At 50.1% G+C, this 26,007-nt stretch overlaps 1 protein-coding gene across 1 annotated transcript; it reads left to right on the top strand.

Moving 5' to 3' along the window:
- Positions 1 to 3,247: 3,247 nt before the first annotated feature.
- Positions 3,248 to 25,028, top strand: fancm (FA complementation group M; the record flags this gene model as incomplete). The annotated part of the gene is made up of 26 exons (XM_084451292.1): positions 3,248 to 3,941; positions 4,165 to 4,337; positions 4,706 to 4,783; positions 5,026 to 5,184; positions 6,284 to 6,415; positions 7,571 to 7,703; positions 8,087 to 8,179; positions 8,474 to 8,572; positions 8,798 to 8,985; positions 9,088 to 9,294; positions 10,323 to 10,569; positions 10,798 to 11,099; positions 11,658 to 12,908; positions 13,266 to 13,440; positions 13,774 to 14,061; positions 14,158 to 14,253; positions 16,540 to 16,565; positions 16,746 to 16,817; positions 17,517 to 17,630; positions 20,401 to 20,563; positions 20,733 to 20,842; positions 21,229 to 21,647; positions 21,910 to 22,027; positions 23,184 to 23,532; positions 24,154 to 24,448; positions 24,902 to 25,028. The coding sequence occupies 26 exons, from the start codon at positions 3,248 to 3,250 to the stop codon at positions 25,026 to 25,028; spliced, it is 6,108 nt and encodes a 2,035-aa protein (XP_084307418.1).
- Between the last annotated feature and the right edge of the window lie 979 nt (positions 25,029 to 26,007).

Below are 26,007 nucleotides of genomic sequence, written 5' to 3'. Positions count from 1 at the left end.
ACATCCAATAAACATCCTTTGACAGTCAGAGTCACAACCGGTCACAAAGCAATGTCCCACCGACCAGTTTAGAATTCCAGAACACTGTTCCTCTGTGGTTAAGAAACATCCAGTCTCTCTTTCAGCGACAGGTACTGCAGGAAGGAGAGGGGAGTGGAGAGAATCATGAGAAAGTGTTTCATCATTGTAGAGGGTTTGATACACACTCAGTATGACCTGATGTAACTTGCTTACACCTACAGCATATGTAAGGGTTAACGTACGTATGGCCAGCCGCAGCCGATCATTATAGAAAAATAAGAGCCCAAAGTGTGTTCATAACGGTTCTGTAATGCACTGAAGGGCCCTTATTTTTCGATAATGACTGGCTGGCCATACCACACTTATTACATGGCTACTTACTAACGACATTAATACATAGACAAAATATTGATTCGAATATATTTGATGTTTATTTTGCAGCTTCGGCGAAAGACAGTACCAAGGGTTGGCTTCAGCTACAAAACAGCATCCCTAGCAATGCTGCTGCTTGTTTCCGTAGAACATTGTGTATAAATATAGCCTATTAAACTAACCCTAACTCTATATCGTGGCATATACAACGGCTGTTAACCAATCAGATTGCAAGGTCGGAACTACCCATTGTATACATTTTATACAACGGGTAGTTCCGACCTCGCAATCTGATTGGTTAACAGCCGTTGTATATGCCACGATATACCACGGGCAAAACCTCTATTGTTTTATGTAAAATATCACTGCGCCAATTATTACTGCCTGTACAAACATCAGTTCCATTGCGTAACTGTGTGTTAGTTACATTACGGTTTCTCCTCAAGAAAAATTGAAACATTCAATGTGAATTTTGAGTTGTTCTATCCGTCCTGTAGCCTACCACTCTGGTTTATCATCACCACTTTTGCAACTCGTAGTTGCACAGCAAAGGTAGGCTACACTTCGTTCATGGCTAGCTAGGTTGGTCAGGAGCATTAGTTTGTTGCTAGGGCTCATTGTTTGTCGCTTTGAAACTCCATAGCAACGTGATAGTTTTATGAACTACTGTACCTTTCTTGGCGGAGTTCAGTAAAATCGATATTAAGACACTGAAATAGTCTGTATTTATCCAATAATGTTTCCCGATGATGTAACCGTTGTATACAAGCTATAACTCACTCGAGGGTTGTGGTATATGGTCAATATACCACGGGTTGTGCTGGTCGACGGCACTCGGCTGCGCCTGTGACCAGTATATTGGCCATTTACCACACCCTCTCATGAGTTATTGCTCCAATGTTTAGGCTACTGTTTAAATTAAATTGCACGTTGCCATTAATTGTAAAGTTTGACAGGCTAAATGGAACAATGGGGACATGTAAGTTGACAGCCAAATGGTTCGTGTTGTTCGTTTCCCTCAAGCAAAACAATATTACCCAGCTTACAAGTTTCAGTGTTGCAATGTCGTCCATGGTTGTACGCCACACTTTTTCTTCCGTCAGCGAATTCGCTTAGCTACTGTAGATAACAGTTGGACTTGGTGCCCCTAGCACCGGTCAATATTGCTCCGTTGCCCCTAATGTCGGTCAGGTGTTGAGAAATAATTCACTGTAGAATGTGTTGGTTGTCCAATCAGAATCAAGTATTTGAGAGAGCCATGTAATAAATCTGATTAACAGCGTCTTCTAAACAAGCACAATGTGATCTAGCCATCACCAAAACTGGAGCAGGGAGAGGATGATCGACAGCTGCCACCTTCTTCCTGCTGGTGATAGCCTGCTGTAACCACAGCAGCTCCATGGCGATGGTGTTCCTATGGAGACGCAGGGCATCTGGTGTACGGGGCATGTCCTGGGCCAAACAGCACTGCAAAAAACCTGAGAAGAGAGGGAGATAAGAGGTAGTGTCACACACACACAGTTATTCCACTGCGTAAACACAGCCACTCTCTCCTTACCTTTATGTAAGCGTCGGTAGCTCCGGTCCAGCCCCACGTTGTGGCTCCAGACGGTGGTGGTGTCCAGGACCCTCTCTGTCTCTCCACCGCCCCCTGAAGGGCAGGGCAAGATCCTGCAGAGAGGCGTCTGTCCCTGGCTCGGAGACCCGTCTCTCTCTGGCTCTATGCTCCTCTCAGGCTGGTGATGGCTCACTGCCTCATGCTCTGCATGACTGGCACCAACATCAGGTCCTGCTGTCACAGGCTTTTTGACAGAATTGCAGAGTGTCTGCAATAGGTTGTCCTGTATTGAACACAACAGAATAGCAGTCAGATATGAATTAATAGTTAAATCGTACAGCAGACACAAACCCTGTTGTGAGCAGAAATAATATAACTGCATACAGCTAGCTAGCTAGCTAGCTACCTGGTGAGTAGTGAATAACATCAATGCAAACTGACCGTGTCTGACTCTGTGAAGTGAGGCGTGCGGAGAACGCCCTCTCTCCAGGCTAGGTGGTCTGTCTCTCCATCCAGGTCTCTCACGATGTCTTCATACTCCGAACGAACACTGTTGATTTCCTTCCTGACCATGTATCCACGGACGTGAGCCTATACAATGAGACATGTTGTTGTAGCCAGCGTTGAGCGAGAGCCTGTAGCTAGCTAGAATAAACATGTCATTGTCTATGCTCAGTGTAGTGTTAACGTTAGTCTAACTTAACTAGCTAGATAGACCATAGTTAACGTTAGCCTAGCTAGCTAGGTTGAATAGGTTTTCTTCTTACGTTAGCTGCAACAGAACAGAGGGATGAGCTAACGTTAGCTAGCATGTGGATAGCAAACGAGCGACACAATTCACCATTCAGCGACAGCTAGCTACACGTTATCTAGGCTACGATTATGTTACTTTTGTACCTGAAAATGCGTGAAAGTAATTTCCCACTCACGTCCCGCCATTTCCATGGCAACGATGCGAAATCCGCGGCAGACGAACTGTTGACCTTGTCTTCCGGTCTGGACGCGTCGACATGTCAAAACAAAAGTCGAAAAATACAAGTGAGAGATACGATAAATGGTAACTGAAGATACGAAAAGCTAAAATAGGTTAACATTGTAAACTAAATACATAATTGTTGGGCACAAAGGAATAAAAACGTCGGGAAAACGTGAAAGGTATTTATCGGACTCTTTATTTTGAAAAGCATCTGACCGGAACTAAATCAGTGTTTATATATTTCTTCCCCCAACTTTTGAAGCGTTACCGCTCTGCACATGGACGCAACCCAGCTGCTCAGAATGAGTGGTGGGAACCAAATGACTTTGTTCCAGACGTGGGGCGCTTCGGCTCCTCAAAAGGTGCAAACGAACCAGGTTGTCAAAAAGGCAACTGCTGGAGGGCGGCGTAAAACGACCCCGAGCACCACGGGAACAGGCAAGAGTCGGCGGACAGACGGCGATAACATAACGCTGCCTGCCCGCAGCTCGCTCTGGGGTGAAATTGGACAAGGGTCCACAGCTGACTGCGGCATTAAGGATGATGTTGCTGATGAAGATAACGATGATGCTGATGATGATGACTTGATGGTAGTAGCTGTCTGTGAAGCTGAGAAATCTTTGCAAATTGATGCCCGTTTTGGACAACAAGATCCCCCATGTATCGCCGAGAGCACTCACCTCACGCCCACACCTGCGAGTGGAGTGTGTTACCAAGACTTCCCTGGACTTGACAGATCCTCAGCCCAAGTATGGATATATCCCACCAACTACCCAGTCAGGGACTACCAGCTGAAGATATCAGAGGCTGCGTTGTTCCAGAACACACTGGTCTGCCTGCCCACTGGCCTGGGCAAGACCTTCATTGCCTCTGTGGTGATGTACAACTTCTACCGCTGGTACCCTTCAGGGAAGATCGTGTTCATGGCACCCACAAAACCTCTTGTGGCACAACAGATAGAGGCTTGTTATAAAGTGATGGGGATACCACAGACACACATGGCTGAGCTGACAGGTGTGTGGGTGACACACACACACACGCACACACACACACACACACACACACACACACACACACACACACACACACACACACACACACACACACTCTTCATCGTCCTTTCCTTGCTCCCTCTCGTCCTCTGTTCTTCCCCCTGTTACAGTATTGTTCCTCCATGGTTTCTGTACCTGACGGGTGTTTAGCTGCGCAGACGGTAAACCTGACTCCTCCCCTGCAGGCAACACGCCGGCAGCACAGCGCCAGGCCCTGTGGCGAGGGAGGCGCGTGTTCTTCCTGACCCCCCAGGTGATGGTCAATGACCTGACCCGAGACAGCTGCCCCGGCCTGCAGGTGAAGTGTGTGGTGATCGACGAGGCCCACAAGGCTCTGGGTAACCACGCCTACTGCCAGGTACTGCTCAGCCTGTCTGGCTGGGTCTCCTGAACTGTTACTGAACACAAGATGAAGCCTATAGACTGAGAAATGTGTCACTGGGATTCTTCATGTCATATAAATGTCTTCTTCGGCCCATCAATTAGCCTAATCTGTGTCCATGGAATCTGACCTCTCATTGACGTCAATTCATCTCTACAGCACCTGGATGAGCTTTCACAGAGCGCTCTTTGTCCCACACCCCAGCGAAGTGGAAGGGGTGGGACTTTAGATCCACCCATAGTCTAGTATATTCAGGAAGCTGTCTACTTTGTAAATCCACAAATTGTCATTATATTTCATATTTGTGTGTGTGTTTGTGTGTGTGTGTGTGTGTGTGTGTTCAGGTGGTCAGACAGCTGGGTAGCCAGACCCAGCGTTTCCGTGTCCTGGCTCTCAGTGCTACTCCTGGAGGAGACACCAATGTGAGCAGATACTCTGTCATACTCTGTCAGAGTTGTTACAGCAGCGCATGGAAAGTGCTCGAGATATCGCCCAGGAACATGAAATGATGACTACTTCCGTCTGTCCCTCTCTCTCCCTCCTTCCTCTCCTCTCTGTCTCTCTCTCTCCTCTCCATCCCTCTCTCTCCCTCCTTCCTCTCTTTTCTGTCTCTCTCCTCTCCTCTCCATCCCTCTCTCCTCTCCTCTCCATCCCTCTCTCCCAGTCGGTGCAGCAGGTGATCTCCAACCTGCTGATCTCTCATATTGAGCTGCGATCTGAGGAGAGCCCAGACCTGCAGGCCCACTCCCACCAGCGCAGCCTGGAGAAGCTGGTCCTCCCCCTGGGAGAGGCCCTCACTGCCTACCAGGCTACCTATCTACAGGTCAGATAACACTGCTGCCTGCCAGGCTACCTACCTACAGGTCAGATAACACTGCTGCCTGCCAGGCTACCTACCTACAGGTCAGATAACACTGCTGCCTGCCAGGCTTCCTACTGTACCTACAGGTCAGATAACACTGCTGCCTGCCAGGCTACCTACCTACAGGTCAGATAACACTGCTGCCTGCCAGGCTTCCTACCTACAGGTCAGATAACACTGCTGCCTGCCAGGCTTCCTACCTACAGGTCAGATAACACTGCTGCCTGCCAGGCTACCTACCTACAGGTCAGATAACACTGCTGCCTGCCAGGCTACCTACCTACAGGTCAGATGGTATTGTGTATAACAGCTAGTACTGTGTGTATCAGCTAATTCAAACTTCTCGCCTGGTGGACTGCTGGCTTCGGAGGCTGCTTCCACACACACACATCCACTAGCCTGGCTTCATCCTGATCATGTGACCTCACATGCTGTGTTCGATCATGGAGAGACATCATGTGATGGTGGATGTTTTGAAGCAGGAGGGAACCACAGAACGTTGCAGAGAAAATGTCCGTTAAAAAAATCTGTTAAAAACACCAGAGCCATTTGACGGAGCGGGCTACGTCCGCTACAGCGGAAGAGATTGTACCAACCTCTGTAGAGCTGACTGTCAGTGTTCACTTTTGACATTATAGAGTACTTTCTGTTTATCAGTGACAAGAAAACTAAATTAAATCAATTTTAATTCTATGTAGTAACACAATAAAATTTGAAAAAGTCTAAAGGGGTAAAATACTTGTTATAAGCACTGCATTCTGCCTCTCTGCCCTCTGAGTATACCATCTGCTCATCTGTTCCACCAGACATGGGAACAGAGAATAAGAGAGGCAAACACTGTATTGTCTTTAGTTGAAATAATAACCTTTTCTCTCTTTCTCTGTCTCTCTCTCTGTCTCTCTCTGTCTCTCTCTGTCTCTCTCTGTCTCTCTCTGTCTCTCTCTCTCTGTCTCTCTGTCTCTCTGTCTCTCTGTCTCTCTCTCTGTCTCTCTCTCTCTCTCTCTCTCTCTCTCTCTCTCTCTCTCTCTCTCTCTCTCTCTCTCTCTCTCTCTGTGTGCAGGTTCTGGAAAGGTTTACCTCCAGGCTGATCCAGAGCAGGGTTCTCTCCTCCAGAGATCTGCGTTCCCTCACCAAGTACCAGCTCATCCTGGCTAGAGAACAGTTCCGCAGGAACCCTCCAGCCCACGTCATGGTACAGTACACACTCAGCCATCACCCACCAAACAGCCACCAGAACTCAGCCATCACCCACCAAACAGCCACCAGAACTCAGCCATCACCCACCAAACAGCCACCAGAACTCAGCCATCCCCCACCAAACAGCCACCAGAGAAATACCATACACACAATCACACTGACAGGTCTACATGTAGTGACTAGGGTTGCAACATTTCAGGAGTATTCAAAGCTGGAAACTTTCCATGGGAATTAACTGGAATTAACAGGAATTTAAGGGAATTAACGGGAATAAACTGGTCATTTTGGGGTTATCTATACCAACTGTATTTACCTTGTCATAAAGAGACATAAATATAAAAAATTTGTTTTGTCATAAGCAGACATGCAGGCAAACATTTCTAATACAAATATTATTTTGCTTAATCTATTTGTGAGTAGAACTTGAATGGATTCTACAGTCCTCTTAGTGTGTAGGATGCTAGGAATTAGCTGTGCATGTGATGGATGAATGCACTGCACATGTGATGGATGAATGCACTGCACATGTGATGGATGAATGCACTGCACATGTGATGGATGAATGCACAAAACAGGGTTGAAATTCAACTGGATTCGTTTTAAATCAGGTTGTTTTAACCAAGATCATGCAGCAAGATCTAGAATTGCATTTTATGTTTTTTTCTCCAACTAGGCCACATTGAAGTTCCCTGTTATAGAGTGGTCTCTCCCTTTCACATTGCCGACCGGACGGGTTGTGTGACGAATCCTCAACCGTTAGTAGGGGTAACTGGACACTAGGTCAGGGTCAATTTGCTACCAAATTGGATGAAAACGGGATAAAATCCTAAAATAAGTATATAAAATAAAAAATTTACAATTGTCAGAAAAAAGCTGTTATAGGCTACAAAAAGGTCAAAATTTCCAAAATTCCCGAGCCTAACTTCCCATGGTAAGTTGCCGGAAATTTGCCCGCTTGCAACCCTAGTAGTGACTACATGTAATGACATGCAAGGCCATACTGCATGATCTACTGCATGTTAATAAGGCCATGAGAAGCTAAGCTAGGTGAGGCTAGGCTGGGTTTATAGGCTAGACCTCTTACATGATATGACATCATCGACCAAACTCAGTGTGCTGATCTTAGCCTGGTGCTGTTTGCTGTTGACAGGGGGGGCAACAGGGGGCGCTAGAGGGGGACTTCGCCCTGTGTATCAGCCTGTACCACGGCTATGAGCTGCTGCTGCAGATGGGCCTGAGGTCACTCTTCTTCTATGTCCAGGGCATCATGGACGGCTTCAGAGGTAAGAGGCCCTCAGCCCACACACACACACACCTGTACTGTAGCTTCACGTTGTTTCTAGTTGTAGCTCACACTTTATACCTAGACCTTAGTTTGGGACTGGGGTGGGAGGGGCCGACCACAATCTCTCCTGCCCTCTTCAGGGCCCTGGTAGGTCGATTACCGTCTGTAATTGTTTTTAGCAGAATTTCTTGTTCTTGTATATTTTATGCTATTTTCTTGTTTGGCTTTTTTGTTTTTATCAGTCTTTATCGCTTTATCTCTTTCATTTTTATCTGTTTTATCTCAGTGTAAGTGAAAGTGTCCTTGGAGTTTAAGTAAAGGTTATTGAATTGAATTTTAGATTATACTATCTTCTATTGTTTTAATGTCTCTGTGTGTCAGAGATGCCCCGAGCCAAGAGCGAACTCAAGAGGAACTCCACCTTCATGGACCTGTACCAGGAGATGGAGAACATGTTCCTCAAACCCTCCACAGGTACAGAACATGTTTCGCAAGCCATTCACATAGGCATAGAACATGTTCCTCAAGCCGTTTGTTTTTTACAGAACATGTTCCTCAAGCCTTCTGTAGGTACAAAACATTCCCTCCCATCATTCACATGTCCCATCATGACTGGTTTGTGTTCAGAGTGTTGAGTGTAGACACTAGACACGATGCGCTCCGCTCTATGTTGGTAAGCCCTGTGATGAGGCTACAGAGCATTTTTCTCAGATAAGTTTGCCATGGGCCCTGCTGGTCATGTGACCTGGCGGTTCCTCCGTGTCCTAGGTCTGGACCAGCCCTTCATCTACAGCCATCCCAAGCTGCAGAAGCTGGAGGAGGTTGTGCTGCAGCACTTTAATCAATGGGCCGAGAACTCACACTCAGGTAATTCACTAAAGTCTATTTACCAGTGCTACTCCCTACTTTCTACCATGGCCCGATGAATTCCATGTTTTCCCATTTCAGTTCTGTTTTATTTTTTTTATTTTTTATTTTTAGGATTTTTGCTGTGCAAATCATTGTCAGATAAGCTTTGCTTCCATTGTTTCAGAAACTGGGTACTTGTATGTATTTGATCGGCTCCAAACATCTCTCCTCTTATTGTTCTAGGCTCTGGGTCTGCTGCTGGACAGCAGGTAGTGAGCACACGCGTGATGATCTTCTCATCTTATCGCGAGAGTGTGCAGGAGATTGCCGTCATGTTGAACCGCCACCGGCCCCTCATCAGTGTCATGACCTTCATGGGTCAGGCCTCGGTGGGCAAGGTCAAAGGGTTCACCCAGAAGGAGCAGCTGGAGGTAGGAAGTACAGCCACCATGTTATACCACTGCTAACACTCTAAACTACAGCCACCATGTTATATATCAAGGTTGTCTCCTCCTCCTCTTCTCTGCTCTCAGGTCATGCGGCGTTTCCGCGAGGGCGGCTTCAACACGCTGGTGTCCACCTGCGTGGGCGAGGAGGGGCTGGACATCGGCGAGGTCGACCTCATCATCTGCTTCGATGCTCAAAAGAGCCCGATCCGATTGGTCCAAAGAATGGGCCGCACGGGACGCAAACGCCAGGGCAGGATAGTGGTGATCCTGGCAGAGGGAAGAGAGGAGAGGGTGAGTTGGGGGAGGAGAGGAGAGGAGGAGGGGTGAGGAGAGGAGGAGAGGAGAGGTGAGGACGAGAGGAGAGGAGGAGAGGAGAGGAGGAGGGGTGAGGAGAGGAGGAGAGGAGAGGTGAGGACGAGAGGAGGAGGAGAGGAGGAGAGGAGAGGAGGAGGGGTGAGGAGAGGAGGAGAGGAGGAGAGGAGAGGAGGAGGGGTGAGGAGAGGAGGAGAGGAGAGGAGGAGGGGTGAGGAGAGGAGAGGAGGAGGGGTGAGGTGAGGAGGAGAGGAGAGAGGAGGTGAGGAGGGGTGAGGAGAGGAGGAGGAGGGGTGAGGTGAGGAGGAGAGGAGAGGTGATGAGAGAGGAGGTGAGGAGAGGAGGAGGGGTGAGGAGAGGAGGTGAGGTGAGGAGGAGAGGAGAGGAGAGGTGATGAGAGAGGAGGAGAGGAGGAGGGGTGAGGAGAGGAGGAGAGGAGAGGTAAGGAGGAGAGGAGAGGAGGAGGGGTGAAGAGAGGAGGAGGGGAGAGGAGAGGAGGAGGGGTGAGGAGAGCAGGAGGGGTGAGGTGAGGAGGAGAGGAGAGGAGAGGAGGAGGGGTGAGGAGAGGAGGAGGGGTGAGGTGAGGAGGAGAGGAGAGAGGAGGTGAGGAGGGGTGAGGAGAGGAGGAGGGGTGAGGTGAGGAGGAGAGGTGATGAGAGAGGAGGTGAGGAGGGGTGAGGAGAGGAGAGTTGATGAGAGAGGAGGTGAGGAGGGGTGAGGAGAGGAGGAGAGGAGAGGAGCTGAGGAGGGGTGAGGAGAGGAGAGGAGAGGTGATGAGAGAGCAGGAGAGGAGGGGCTGGGAGAGCGGGAGGAAGACAAGGGTAGAGAGGGTGATGAAGGTCTCATGGGTCTCAGTGTAATGGCCTCCTTCACTAATTTAACAACCACTTCAGCACAAACACACACACACACACACACACACACACACACACACACACACACACACACACACACACACACACACACACCAACTCCCTTCTTTACTGTCATCCCTCTATCTCTCCCAGATCTACAACCAGAGCCAGAGTAACAAGCGGAGCCTCCAGAAGTCCATCCTGAACCAGAGCAGCTTCCACATGCTGCCCCCCTGCCCCCTGCTGCCCCCGGGGCTCCGCCCGGCCCTGCACAGGATGCACATCACCTGCCCCCAGTCTGACCAGCAGGGGCCCCAGCAGGAGCCCAGCACAAGACGCTCACACACGCCTCACAGCCTGGACAGCAAGACCGCAGCCCTCATCCACCCCCACAACCTGGGTAAGAACTCATCCACCCCCACAACCTTGGTAAGAACTCATCCACCCCCACAACCTGGGTAAGAACTCATCCACCCACCCAACCTGGGTAAGAACTCATCCACCCCCACAACCTGGGTAAGAACTCATCCACCCTCATAACCTGGGTAAGAGATAGAGACCCTCATCAACTGTGTGTGTGTGTGTGTGTGTGTGTGTGTGTGTGTGTGGGTGTGTGTGTGTGTTGCAGTCAGTCACCAGGGGTCTGTGAAGGAGGACGGGTATCTCACTCCGTCTGAGTACTCTCTCTGGGCATCGACCATGAAGCTGGGGGAAGACGAGGCTCCGCCCACTCTAAGGCCATCTCACTTCCTGTCCCTCCCGGGAGACAGTCCCACACAGGAAGTCCCCGGGGCCAAGCGGCTCTCTCTGTGGGAATGGAGACACTGGCAGAACAGGCCCCTCCCCTTCCACAGCATTGACCACTCGCAGCTCTGCCTCCACTTCACCAGCGTCATGGAGATGATAGACGGCTTCAGACACCAGGAAGAGGTGAGAGGTCAACCTGGGGTCGGGGTTAGGGTTAGGGCAGGGTCAGGAGATGATAAGATGTCCTCAGACGTGAAAAGGGCTAACCGTTTCGCGGCAGAAAATAGATTTTTTAGAAGCTGCATTCTCAGTGCCCCGTCCGCCGCCATTACATGGATATACTTGGCTCGCGCTGGATTTTAACTGAAACGTTTCTTTTCAAATAAAGTTGAGTTTGCCAGTGAGAACAATGTGCGAGACCTCTCTTTTTAGACATCCTCAGACCACAGGAAGAGGTGAGCGGTCAACCTGGAGTCAGGGTTAGGGGTTAGGGTGAGGTCAGGGTTAGATAGCAGGAGAGAAGGGTTAGGAGAGGCTCTGTTTCTGTGTGAACAATGTTAAACTTTTTATTTAAGAAAAAAAATCACTATCAAACAAAACAATTTCTATCACTCTCACTATTTATACACTATTGGGTTGGACTCAGTTCTCCATTGATTGGTTGACATAACGGTTACAGGATGTGCCTTCAAAATAATCAAGTCTTCTGATGGACTGGACTGTCTGTCACATCTCTTCCAGGATGAGTGCAGGTATGAGCAGGATCTGTGCCTCCACCTCCACAAGGCTGATGTGGTGGGCCTCAGCGATGGCAGACTGCCGGAGGTCACCACCAAGCAGAGGAGAGCGAGGAACACCACCACCTCCACCAAGCAGGAGCCAGCCCACCCCCCCACGGCTGGCCTGGACCGTGTAGATGAGGGGGGGGAGAGAGAGAGGATTAGAAGAGGACAGATATCACAGTGGACCATCATTAACCACAAAGTAGCAGTAGAACCTGAACAGGAGGCCCATTATGATGACATCACAGAGGGACTCTGTCCCCTCCCCTCCAACCACTGTCCAATCACAGACTTGGATGTTGACTGTGTCATGCTTACGGATGAGACTGACAGCTCGGAGGGCCGGTCCCCAGCTCTGGGGAAGGGGGAGGGTTCGGTCAGTGGTCCAGTAGATTACCACACTAGTTTAGACCACATCTCCCAGGTGAACACCAATATTGAGCAGCCAAAGCTCGATGAGGACTCTGAACTGGAGGGCTTGTTTTATTTACCTCAGTGGGAATCTGCTGGCCGCTCCAAGCTGCTGACTGTCCGGCCGAGAGCCACGACCCTGGAGGTCATCCTCTCCAACGTAGCAAAGCTGCTCTCCAGTTCACCTCCACCTTTGAACTTTGAGCCCCACAGTTCACTCTCTGACCCCAGCACCACTAGACCCGCCGCCACGGAGTCACCTCCAAATTTGACCTTTGACCTTGAGAGTCCATCATGTGACCCCAGCCCCTCCTCCTCCCCCACCGTCCCCAGGTCACCTCAGCCTGGCCCTGGGCCAGGGGTCAAAGATCACCAACTGTTCCAGGTCACCTTCGCCCTGGCTATGGAGGAGGACTGGGGGGAGGATGACCCTGGTCCTCCTAGCGCTCCCCCTGCCTCCTCTCCTGGTCAGGGGGCTCTGGACAGGCAACCCCCCCAGTCTGTGTCTCCACACTCCAAACCCCCACTGCCTCCGCCACGTTCCTGTCCTCCGGCTAGCCCCGGGATCCTGGATGACACACTCGGAGCTGCCTCCAGCCCCAGCTGGGATGAGGTCTTTGGGGATGAGGGCAGTGACGACGTCAGTGATGATGGAGTGATCCAAGAAATGGATGATGGAGATGGTGGTATAGATGAGGGAGTGGACTTTAAGTGTCCATTTCAGCCTCCAGAACAGGTCCCCCGGCCCCCAGAACAGGTCCCCCAGCCCCCTGCACAGGTCCCCCAGCCCCCAGAACAGGTCCCCCAGCCCCCTGCACAGGTCCCCCAGCCCCCAGAACAGGTCCCCCAGCCCCCTGCACAGGTCCCCCAGCCCCCAGAACAGGTCCCCCAGCCCCCAGCACAGGTCCCCCAGCCCCCAGAACAGGTCCCCCAGCCCCCAGCACAGGTCCCCCAGCCCCCAGCACAGGTCCCCCAACCCCCAGCACAGGTCCCCCAGCCCCCAGCACAGGTCCCCCAACCCCCAGCACAGGTCCCCCAGCCCCCAGCACAGGTCCCCCAGCCCCCAGCACAGGTCCCCCAGCCCCCAGCACAGGTCCCCCAGCCCCCAGCACAGGTCCCCCAGCCCCCAGCACAGCCCCCCCAGCCCCCTGCACAGGTCCCCCAGCCCCGAGCACAGCAGCAGTGTAGAGCCCAGCTGGATGAGAGCATGGACCTGTTCGGAGACGATGAGGTCTTCCTCCAAATGAGCATCCCTGACATCCCCACCCCTGAAGACAGCACCACACCTAGTACCTCACCTCACACTACAGCCAACACCACACACACACCTGGTACCTCACCTCACACTACAGCCAACACCACACACACACCTGGTACATCACCTCACACTACAGCCAACACCACACACACACCTAGTACATCACGAATAGTTGCTACACACAAACTTGACACATCACTCACAATTACACACACACCAAATACCAAGAGCATCCAATGCACCACACACACACCTGCCACACCTCATGTCGCACACACTAAACACACACCTGAAAGCACAAGGCCATGGAAGAGGGAGGAGAGATGGGGTGGAGGAGAGAGAGAGAGGAGGGAGGGAGGGGGAGGAGAGACAGAGCAGGTGAACCATGGACAACCCTCTACACTAGCACATCACTCTGCCCAGGAGGCCCAGGAGTTTGACCTCTCTCAAGACTTCTTCTCTGTCAACTTTGACCTGGGCTTCTCACTGGAGGACTCTGCTGAGGAGGAGGAGGAGGAGGAGGAGGAGGAGGAGGAGCAGGCAGCTCCTCCCTGCCAGGCTGAGGAACAGCGGAGCCTTGGCTCCTCTATCAGCTGTCCCAGAGTGGGGGTGTTCAGGCTGTCCACGCCTCTGTCCTGTCTGGGAACAAACCAGAGGTCAACCCTGTCCCTGACCTCACCTCTGACCTCTAGGGGTCGGTCTCTCCCTTCACCAATCACGTCAGTGGGAGTAAGGCGAGCACTCCTGCCCCTCCCCCACCATTCGTGTGGCCCGCCCTGCTCACTATCAGCCCTCAGGATGCCATGCCAGGAGGGCGGGGCCTCTGGGGGTCAGGGCGGGGTCATGGGCGGGGACGTGGAGGACCAGGCCCCTCCCACTCAGCCAGGTCAGAGTGCTACTGGGATAGAACGTGTTCTTAGTGCAATAACGTGTTGCAGGAACTTGCTGGTAGATATATTTGCTAGTACAGTGGAAATGTGTATTTGTTAGTACTGGTTGTTACTAGTAAATGTATACTTGTTAGCACAGGTACTTCATAGGACAGGAGAAATGCATACTTGTTAGCACAGGTACTTGATAGGACAGGAGAAATGTATACTTGTTAGCACAGTAGACGTGTATTGGTTGCTACTGGTACTGTAAGTGCAGTAGATATGTACTTGTTAGTACAGGTACTTAGTGCAGTATATGTGTACTTGTTAGTACTGGTATTTGTTAGTGCAGTAGACATGCGTAGTTGTTCTGGTACTTGTTAGTGCAGTAGACATGTAGATGTTAGTTCTGGTACTTGTTGGGGCAGTAGACGTGTAGTTGTATAGTGTAGTGTGTAGCAGTGACAGTGTGTGTGTGTGTGTGTGTGTTCTGACCCCCAGGTGTGTGTAGAACTGACAGTGTGTGTGTGTGTGTGTGTTCTGACCCCCAGGTGTGTGTAGCACTGACTGTGTGTGTGTGTTCTGACCCCCAGGTGTGTGTAGCACTGACAGTGTGTGTGTGTGTGTGTGTTTTCTGACCCCCAGGTGTGTGTAGCACTGACAGTGTGTGTGTGTGTGTTCTGACCCCCAGGTGTGTGTAGCACTGACAGTGTGTGTGTGTGTGTGTGTGTGTGTGTGTTCTGACCCCCAGGTGTGTGTAGCACTGACAGTGTGTGTGTGTGTGTGTGTGTTCTGACCCCCAGGTGTGTGTAGCACTGACAGTGTGTGTGTGTGTGTGTGTGTGTGTGTTCTGACCCCCAGGTGTGTGTAGCACTGCCAGTGTGTGTGTGTGTGTGTGTGTGTGTGTTCTTACCCCCAGGTGTGTGTAGCACTGACAGTGTGTGTGTGTGTGTGTTCTGACCCCCAGGTGTGTGTAGCACTGACAGTGTGTGTGTGTGTGTGTGTGTGTGTGTGTGTGTGTGTGTGTGTGTGTGTTCTGATCCCCAGGTGTGTGTAACACTGACAGTGTGTGTGTTTGTGTGTGTGTTCTGACTCCCAGTTGTGTGTAGCACTGACAGTGTGTGTGTGTGTGTGTGTGTGTGTTCTGACCCCCAGGTGTGTGTAGCACTGACTGTGTGTGTGTGTGTGTGTGTGTGTGTGTGTGTGTGTGTGTGTGTGTGTGCTCTGACCCCCAGGTGTGTGTAGCAGTGACAGTGAGGGGGAGGTGGTGGGCCCTAAGCGGGGTCATCTCACCAGACCAGCCGACCTGCTGTCCTCTCCTGATCAGCTGGTGAGACTGTTGACCTTTGCACCAGGAAGTGGATCTCTGACATAAATCAAATGATTAAATAAAATGAAACCAAACCAAATTCAGGGTGCAAATCTTGCCAATGGGGATATAGGGAGAGTATATGTCATATATGTGATAGCTGAGAATTAGCTTTTTCAATCAACAACAGTACATGATGATGACATGCACCTGTGTTTTACAGCTAGTCGTGTATAAGGACTATTCATGTTGATGATGGGCATCTCTGTGAGTTTTAACAAACCTCAAGATGGTAAACCCACTTCATCCAGACATCTGGCCTGCTTTACACAACATTTCATTTACCAACCTGAGCGCAGTGATTAAACCAGTGATCTAGGGTCCAGCTGTGATTAAACCAGTGATCTAGGGTCCAGCAGTGATTAAACCAGTGATCTAGGGTCCAGCAGGACAGATCTGATACAGACGGTCTAATTCTAATTGGTCTCCTTGGTACTTGTGGTCGGCATGGCATCAGGCCAGTGAGCTGTGTGGTCAGTGGGTCAGTATGTTTTCATCCTGTCTTTCAGTCCGTCCTCTTTCTCCTTTCTCCCTTCTGTTTTGGATTAACTCTGATGTAGGCTGAGGTTAGACAAACAATTCACCAATGCACACACACACACACACAAACACACACACACACACCGGGACATGCTGCACAGTTTGAGGTTTTTCAGTCTGTGTCCTTGTGAGAGATGCTGAATAGAGCTGTTGGAACCACAGGTTTGTGTGGTTAATGGATCCAGGATTGAACAGATCTAGGATTGAACAGATCCAGGATTGAGCAGATCCGGGATTGAACAGTATTACACTTAATTCCCATCCGTAGTGGTGCATCAGAGCTTCATGGTAGCTGCAGATCTCCTCAACCCTCCCCTACTGTCTATACATACCAGCCTAGCTTCTCTGTTACCCTCTGTAGAGTCTGTGTTTATGTTCTTACCCTCTGTAGAGTCTGTGTTTATGTTCTTACCCTCTGTAGAGTCTGTGTTTATGTTCTTACCATCTGTAGAGTGTGTTTATGTTCTTACCCTCTGTAGAGTGTGTTTATGTTCTTACCCTCTGTAGAGTCTGTGTTTATGTTCTTACCCTCTGTAGAGTCTGTGTTTATGTTCTTACCCTCTGTAAAGGCTGTGCTGCGTGTCTATCTCTCCTCAGTCCAAGTCCCATTTTGAAGAGGCGGACTCTCCTGTCCAGGTGACCAGGAAACGTCCTGCTGCTCTCAACACAGTAAGACTCATCTGTCTCAACACAGTAAGACTCATCTGTCTCAACACAGTAAGACTCATCTGTCTCAACACAGTAAGACTTATCTCTCAACACAGTAAGACTCATCTCTCAACACAGTAAGACTCATCTCTCAACACAGTAAGACTCATCTCTCAACACAGTAAGACTCATCTCTCAACACAGTAAGACTCATCTCTCAACACAGTAAGGGATGAATTCACTTGCGCAGCTTTTCCTGACGCAAAACCTGTGCAAATAAGTCGAAAATAAACTTTGCTATTCACAAAGCCCTCGCAAAGGGTGAAATACGGTGTTAACTGCGTTGCCTTCCTCATAGCGTTTCTCTGCGTCGGTGTTATTAGCGGATATTTAAATTAGGTAATATGGGCGGAGAATGTTCCCCTTTCTATGCAAATGAACATTACTGCAAAATCCACCCAATTCACAAAGATCAGCGCCAATTGCCTCACGCGGTTAAAGTGAAATTAATTCCGTTTTCAGAGACGTGGTGGTATTTAAGCGCAAGGGGTGTGTCATGGCCAGCCTTTCTGCTGATCATGGCAGCAGTGATTGTTGCGAGGCGAAGGCATCGCAATGCCAGGCATGTCGTTCGTGAGAGAATATTTAGAAGAAGAATGTCACTTTTTGATTTATCTATTGTCTTTATCTCTGATTCCGTGTGTGTGACCTGTGCCCCAGTCAGATGAGCTGGAGAGGAAGACGGTGTCCGATGATGATGATGACTTCCAGACTGGCCGCCCCCAGCCCCGCCAGCGCCCCTGCAAACAGCTGCCCCTCCCGGGGACAGTCAAGGTCAGACAGGGGTCACCCTCTCCCCCTGGAGGTGTCTCACATCCATTCACTTGTCACTGTTTCAATACAGACTCTCAGTCTAGGACTCTACATACTGTATGTAGGAGCTCTAACCCTTCGAAACGTCGCATTTGCTGTGTACGTCTTCATTCATGGGAGTTATGGTGCGTTCGTTTGTGGTCGGAGGTGGCAAGTCGCAAGTGGCAAAATACCTACCTCCGACCTGTGTGCATTCGAGCTATATACCATTATATCACAGTTACTTAGTTATATCTAGTGCATTCAAGCAAATGGGGGCTGAGAAACATATCCGAATTTGCGACGAGGAAGTGCGAGTTCATGCGGTGTTTTATTTAATCATTCCTAGTAGCAAGTCGCAATTTGCCACCTCCCAGTTATAAACGAACACACCATTAATTCTATTATTTGCTAATTACTTGTGCGAATAAATGGCGCTGGGTTTGTAAGGACCTTATGCTTCACAGCAGGTGAGTGTTTGTGGTGTGCGGTCAAATGGAGGACCGCTGCACTACTGTATTTAAACCCAATTATTTCTACTTGGGGAAAAGGTTGAGGACAAAGACTTGAGATGCTGAACTACTGTCACAAAATGGCAAATATGTTTTATGTCCGTATACTACCAATATATAAATGAAACCTCAAGTAGCCTACTTCAGGATTTTTAGCATAATGTTTCCCAAAGTAAATTGAAAGCTCTTCTTGAACCATTTGTAGTAAATGCATGGGGTTGGTTTGCCTGCAGATGACTATAGCTGGGAGTTATTAGCTTTAAAATAATGGGATCAAAGCTTGTAGGCAAATGCGTTTTGCTTGAGGTTGCGCGCAAGACAGCCAGCAGCCGGTTCCTCATCTGGGTCCACATCTAGCCTGTTTTCACGGCTTCGACGTGTCGCCCATTGGGTGTGGCCACGGAAGGCAGCGAGCGCAGTGCATTGTGGTGGTTGTAGGTTTCTTCTGTTTGAGAAAATACATTTTCTGTCTTTTCTCTGGCCATAAGGCACAAATTACACAAACAACTGCATATTTCTATTACATAGGTGACCCAATTTCAATTGACCTTTAGATTACCCGCGGTGAAGTTCTCCTTTAAGCAACACTGTTATGCCAGGGATCAGGTTTTGAGACCTTGTGAGACCATGCTGATCTCGCCAGCTCACTGTTTCTCACCGCAAATCAGTTGGGACTTCCAGCCATATCCAACGATTTTCTCTGATTACTTTCTGACCGGGCCAATCAGGGACTGTGTTATGACTGCTGTTCTGCCCCCCAGTAGAACGTAGCCCCTTTCCTTTGGCAAAACAGTTTCTTGAAGCAACGAGCAGTAACATTAACGTTAGTAGAATAAACATAGCCATACGCGCATTTATAAGAATTAAACAAGAACAAGATTATGTAGTTTCTCGGAGGAAAATACATTTTTGCTGTTCTTCCTACTGGATTTGGCAAAGCTTTTGCTACACTGATTAGATTAAGGAGTTAGTCTGTCAAGCCAAGCAGTACTCACCCACTGAGATCACTGGAGAGACGAAAGAACAGACCGGTAAGAACAGACTCACAGACAGAAGAACAGACTGATTGAGGGAAGAACAGACTGATTGAGGGAAGAAAAGACCGATAGACTGAAGAACAGACTGATTGAGGGAAGAACAGACTGATTGAGGGAAGAACAGACTGATTGAGGGAAGAACAGACTGATTGAGGGAAGAACAGACTGATTGAGGGAAGAACAGACTGATTGACAGAAGAACAGACTGATTGACAGAAGAACAGACTGATTGAGGGAAGAACAGACTGATTGAGGGAAGAACAGACTGATTGAGGGAAGAACAGACTGATTGAGGGAAGAACAGACTGATTGACAGAAGAATTGACTGATTGACAGAAGAACAGACTGATTGAGGGAAGAACAGACTGATTGAGGGAAGAACAGACTGATTGACAGAAGAACAGACTGATTGACAGAAGAACAGACTGATTGACAGAAGAACAGACTGATTGAAAGAAGAACAGACTGATTGACAGAAGAACAGACTGATTGAGGGAAGAACAGACTGATTGAGGGAAGAACAGACTGATTGAGGGAAGAACAGACTGATTGAGGGAAGAACAGACTGATTGAGGGAAGAACAGACTGATTGACAGAAGAACAGACTGATTGAGGGAAGAACAGACTGATTGAGGGAAGAACAGACTGATCTGCGGAGGGAAACAGAATGTGAGCTTGCTAGATCGGGATGGTCTCACCAGACTGTAGAGCAGGGCCGGACTGGGTGAATATTTCATGCCGGGAGTCATGTCCAAGTCAGACCACGAGCTGAGCCGACGTGGTGAGATGGAACACTTTCAGTTTTGTTTTGTTGACGGAGAGGAGGGGGGCTGCGCGATTTGTTGACGGGGGGGGACGGGGGGGGCTGCGCGATTTGTTGACGGGGGGGGGGGGTGCTGCGCGATTTGTTGACGGAGGGTGGGGGGCAGCCATCCACCGTGTGCCAGGCCAGTTGGCGCACCAGGCCATCGGTGCTCCCGACGGCCAGTCCGCCCCTGCTGTAGAGCCTGGAGAGAGGTGGTCAGGAGATTCCAGGGCTGAGTTTCCCAGAGGCATCGTAGCGCTACGTTCATCGTAAGCTATGGCGTTCATAATAGCGCTACGATGCCTCTGGGAAACTCAGCCCTGGGGTCCTGTAGTGCGTCTCGACTGCCCTCTCAGACCAGAGTGTGCTAGCTGACGAGGCCTCTTCTTTACTCCCAGCATGCCGCGCGGCGAGGAGGCCGTCAGTTCCTGGACGAGGAGGCGGAGTTGTCTGAAGAGGAGGGAGGGGTGGTGTCATCTGATGAAGATGATGATGAGGGTCAGAACCACTCCCTGGAGGGCTTTGTGGTGGACAACACACACCTCTCACAGGGACTCAACGGTACAGAGGGCACACACACACCACACACACACACACACACACACACACCATGCACACTCGCACACATACCACACACACACGCACACACACACAAACCTTTATCACAGGAACTTGAAAGGTAGAATGGATTGCAGTCCACACACCCTCATGCCGTGCCTGTGTGACCCAGAGTCCGAGATGCATGGAGTGTACCTGAAGTCAGTGCGGAGTCCAGCGGTGGCCGGAAGGTACAAGATGGTCTACAGACACCAGCAGCACACCATGGACATCTTCTCCCAGGTACCCTGTACTGGTCCAGTCAGTCAGCTTATATGTGGGGCGGCTGTAGCTCAGTTGGTAGAGCGGGCTGTTCAGTGATTGAAGGGTCAGTGGTTCGAATCCCAGCTCCGACTGTCCACATGTCAGTGTCCTTGAGCAAGACACCTAACCCCAAATTGCTCCCAATGAGCAGGTTAGCACCTTGCATGGCAGCTACCACCATTGGTGTGTGAATGTGTGTGTGAATGGGTGAATGAGAAGCCATTGTAAAGCGCTTTGAGTGCCGCTAAGGTGGAAAAGCGCTATATAAAGTTTCTAAGAAAGAGAAAGAAAGTCTGGACTATGGACTACAAAACTGGTCGACTGGTTAATCTGATCAAGCTCCTCCCCCCTAACCCCGCCCCCAGGTGCCAGAGCAGGATGAGTCGTACGGGGAGGACAGCTTCGTGGTCCACTGCAGCGATGAGGAGGAAGAGGAGGAGGAAGGTGCAGGTTTTGGCGCAGTAGAGCTGATTCCTGAGGATTCGTACGTGGAGGGGAGGAGACAGTATCCCACCAGACGCAGGGCTTTCTTAAGACGCGCCCGCGCAGGGGCGGCGCCGGGCGACCCCAAACCACAAACCAAGCGCTCCCGCATCGTCCGCTGCATGGAGGACTCCAGCGAAGAGGAGCCGGACGAGAGGAGGAGCAGGAAGAGCCCGCGCGCTGAGGAGGACGTCGCTGCCCCCTGCAGGACGGCCGAGGTCCAGCAGGACTGGAGGATGCCAGCGATGCTGAAGCCTCCACAACAGCTGAAGCCTCCAGGAACCGCCGGCCCGCCTCCCAGGTCACTCAGCTCGACTCTCGCCGCAGCTAAAGCCTCCTCTCTCCTCTGCCCTGCCGCCGCCTCTTCCTCCTCCTCCTCCTCATCAGTAGCTGCAGTAAGGACATCTGCACACCCTGTAAGGTCACTGAGGGAGGAGCAGAGGGAGGAGCAGAGGGAGGAGCAGCGGGAGGAGCAGCGGGGGGACAGGTAACAGCCAGACCGGCGCACGGTTGCTCCTGATGTGACGATGTTTGTGTGTGATGTAATGCATGTGTGCCCCCAGGCACCGCGTGAGGCTGACCACCCAGGCCCGCCTGTCTGACCAGCTGGACTTCGCGCCGTCACGGTCCCCGCTGGTGTCATGTCCACAGTCCCCGCTGGTATCATGTCCACAGCCACGGGTAAGGTCCCGCCCCGATGCAGAAACACTCCTACACAGCCTCCTCATTTTTCAGATTATCTTATTGTTGCTGTCGGGTCAAAGCCTTGTATCTCCAAAAAGTTTTCAGAATGTTGACATTCCAATTTCTTTTGGAACATAAAATCACATATAAGCCTACAGACGAATAACCATATAATTGCCATTTACATTTACAGTTGTGTTACTGTTTTTTAACGTGTTTACTGTGTCTTCGGCCTTTCACATTAAAAGATGGTTAAATGCATTACTTGTCTCATATGATGAGCTGTTAAAGGACAATGCTCGTTTTTGACAACCTGGACCTTATTTACGACATATTATAAGACGTTTGACTCACCGAGATCACTTTGGTGTAGTTTGGAGGCATGTAGAAGAAATGTAAAATCCAGCGCGAGCCAGTATATCCATGTAATGGCGGTGGTGGGGGCACCGAGAATGCAGTTTCTAAAAATCTATTTTCTGCCGCGAAACGGTTGTTTTCATCAATCTGTCTTGATGAATCGCTAGTTGTGCTTACATAGAGAGCATAGGCCTGTTGTGGTTTTTCACATGCCTCTGTAATATGATCTTTAGAAACGTCTTTAGACACGAAATAGCTTCCTCACTTGCTCCAGCACGCATGCGCACAGCGTGCTGGAGCAACGATTGCGCGCTGTGCGATCATATTACAGAGGCATGTGAAAAACCACAACAGGACTACGCTCTATGTAAGCACAACTAGCGATTCATAAAGACAGATTGATGAAAACAACCGTTTCGCGGCAGAAAATAGATTTTTAGAAACTGCATTCTCGGTGCCCCCACCACCGCCATTAGATGGATATACTGGCTCGCGCTGGATTTTAAATTTCTTCTACATGCCTCCGAACTACACCAAAGTGATCTCGGTGAGTCAAACGTCTTATAATATGTCATAAATAAGGTCCAGGTTGTCAAAAACGAGCATTGTCCTTTAAGAAGACATATAATTGGCCCCAGGGCAGAGAGGGATTAGGCAGTAGTACCAGCTTTCACTTTCAAAATATCTATATATATTTTCTTGAACCAAGAAGGAGGTTTTGACCCAACAGCAGCGTCATGTTATTTCTGCACATCTCAGTATTTCATCTATCTGCTGTGTTTCCTCTCTGCTCCAGACCAGCGGCCCCTCGGCAGCCCAGGCTCAGAGCTCCATGGTCCGGGCCCCCGCCCCGGCCCCCTCACCGGCCCCGCTGGGAGGCCTGTCCATCCTGGTGGACAGCCGCTGTCTGGCCGGTGGAGGAGACGTGGTCTCATGCCTGCGTCAGAGGCACGCCGCCGCCGTCCGCGTGTGCTCGCTAGGCCCCGCCCACTTCATCATCAGCAACCGCATGGCCGTGGACAGGCTGAGCCAATCAGATCTGGCTGCCACGCAGAACCGCAAGCGATTGGCTGAGAGGATGAGCAGTCTGCAGAGTCTGTTTGAGCGTGTGTGCGTCATCGTGGAGAAGGAGCGAACCAAACCTGGTCAGTCCTGGAGCCTGGGGGCCTCCCCCTCTTATCTCTCTCTCTCCTCTCTCTCCCCTTCCCTTTGTCGTCTACTCTCTCCTCTCTCCTCTACTCTCCTCTCTCCTCTACTCTCCTCTCTTCTCTCCTCTACTCTCTCCTCCTCTCCTCTCTCCTCTTCTCGCTCTCCTCTCACCTTTTCTACTCTCTTAACCTTTATCTGTTACACTCACTTCACCGTTCATCTATCATCCTCTATTTCTCTCCCCTCTCCTCTCATCCCCCCTCCTCTCTCATCCCTCTCCTCACATTCCCCTCTCCTCTCATCCCATCCCCCTCTCCTCCCTCTCCTCACATCCCCCTCTCCTCTCCTCCCTCTCCTCTCATCCCCCTCCTCACATCCCCCTCTCCTCTCATCCCTCTCCTCTAATCCTCCTTCCTCTCTCATCCCCTTCTCCTCTCATCCCTCTCCTCTCTCATCCCCTTCTCCTCTCATCCCTCTCCTCTCATCCCTCCTCCTCTCTCATCCCTCTCCTCTCATCCCTTATCCTCTCCTCCCTCTCCTCTCATCCCCCCTCCTCTCTCATCCCTGTCGTCTCATCCCCCTCTCCTCTCATCCCTCGTCTCATCCCCTCTCCTCAGGTGAGATCCTCCGACCGTTCCAGCGGACCTGTTACTATGACAGCACGCTGGCGGGGCTGGTCCAGAGCGGGGTGCGTTTGTTTTGGAGCGAGGGCCCGGAGGGGACGGCAGGCCTGCTGGCAGAGCTGGGGCGGCTGGAGCAGAGGAAGGGCCATGGCGTGGTGGCGCCCCTGGAGGTGAAGGGTCAGAGCAGACAGCAGGCGCTCCAGTTCTACCTCACCCTGCCCTGCGTCAGCTACGTCGCCGCCCTCAACATGACGCACGCCTTCGGCTCCGTGGCTCAGCTGGTGAACAGGTACGTTACATTTAGGGTGTGTTAGGTTATGTTTAGAGTGTGTTAGGTTATGTTTTCGTGTGTTAGGTTGTGTTATGTTTAGAGTGTTAGGTTGTATTATGCTGAGTGTCTTAGGTTGTTTAGTTGTGTTATGTTTAGTGTATAAGGTTGTGTAGTTGTTATGTTTAGTGTGTTAGGTTGTGTAGTTATGTTTAGTGAGTTAGGTTGTGTTATGTTTAGAGTGTGTTAGGTTGTGTTTAGAGTGTGTTACGTTGTGTTATCTTTAGTGTGTGTTAGATGTGTCTATTACCCTTCACCAGGAAATGTAACGTATCTTACTGTGTTGGTCTGTTCTCATCAGCTGTTACAGCAGCCTCAATATGACTGTTATTTCTCATAAAGCATTCTGCTCTGTAGGATGTTATTGTTAGACATCCTTACATCTCTCCTCTCCTCTCCTCTCCTCTCCACCAGCTCAGTAGAGGCCCTCCAGCAGGGGGCGTGTGTGAGCCATGCCAGGGCAGAGGAGATCTTCCGCTGTCTCCGGTACTCCTGTGACTCCGCCCTCATGACCACCCCCATGGCCAGGAACAGCCTATAACCAATCACAACACAGACATGTGATGGAGGGCCTGTAGCCCTACACTGTTAAGCCCTCAGGATGCACCCCTGTGTCTCTGCTTGGTCTCTCTCCTGGGTCTCTCTCCTCTGCCCTGGTGTGAAAGTTTCCTCTCCTTCTCAAAGAGCCGTGTGCAGCCTTCAGAACCAGATGATGCGTTCCACAGTTCCACATGGCCTAGAGGCTGATGGTACAGGTCATACATGCAGGTCAGACATGGCAACTACATCTCTGTCTGTGATGTTGTATCAAACAAACATGATCTTGAATACAGCTTCCCTGAGATGACTGCACGCTAGAACAAGACTTCATGAAATAGGTCAGCACATAGACGCTTTGATTGGGAGAACTCATAGACGTGTGTAAAACAGGTATAAATGTGTAATATGATAAGGAAATATGGTTTATGTTAAGTTATTACTTAATTTCTGCAATAAAACAGCACTTTTTCTATCCGTGTGGTCCAATTCCCCCCAGATTAATTCAATATAGAATTGTTCTAGCTGTATTCATGGTAGAATCGTTCAGCTGTATTTATGGTAGAATTGTTCTAGTTGTATTAATGGTAGATTGTTCTAGCTGTATTTATGGTAGAATTGTTCTAGCTGTATTTTTGGTAGAATTGTTCTAGCTGTTGGTAGAATTGTTCTAGCTGTATTTTTGGTAGAATTGTTCTAGCTGTATTTATGGTGCCTGGCGTCCCTGTCCTGATCATGTGAACTCATTCTATTTCAGTCCGTAGTAATCTGGTCATAATCTGGTCCGTAGTAATCTGGTCATAATCTGGTCCGTAGTAAAAGTCTGGTCATCCAACCGTTCAGAATCCCATCCGACCAGATATTGGTCAAGCCACTCGCAGCGTTAATCTAATATGGGGAGGGTTTGATCAGCGTTAATCTAATATGGGGAGGGTTTGATCAGCGTTAATCTAATATGGGGAGGGTTTGATCAGCGTTAATCT

Source organism: Borostomias antarcticus, assembly GCF_949987555.1.
Source record: "Borostomias antarcticus genome assembly, chromosome: 16".
Classification (NCBI taxonomy): Eukaryota; Metazoa; Chordata; class Actinopteri; order Stomiiformes; family Stomiidae; genus Borostomias; species Borostomias antarcticus.
The sequence above is the reverse complement of the archived record's forward strand: the minus strand, read 5'-3'. Positions and strand labels throughout refer to the sequence as shown.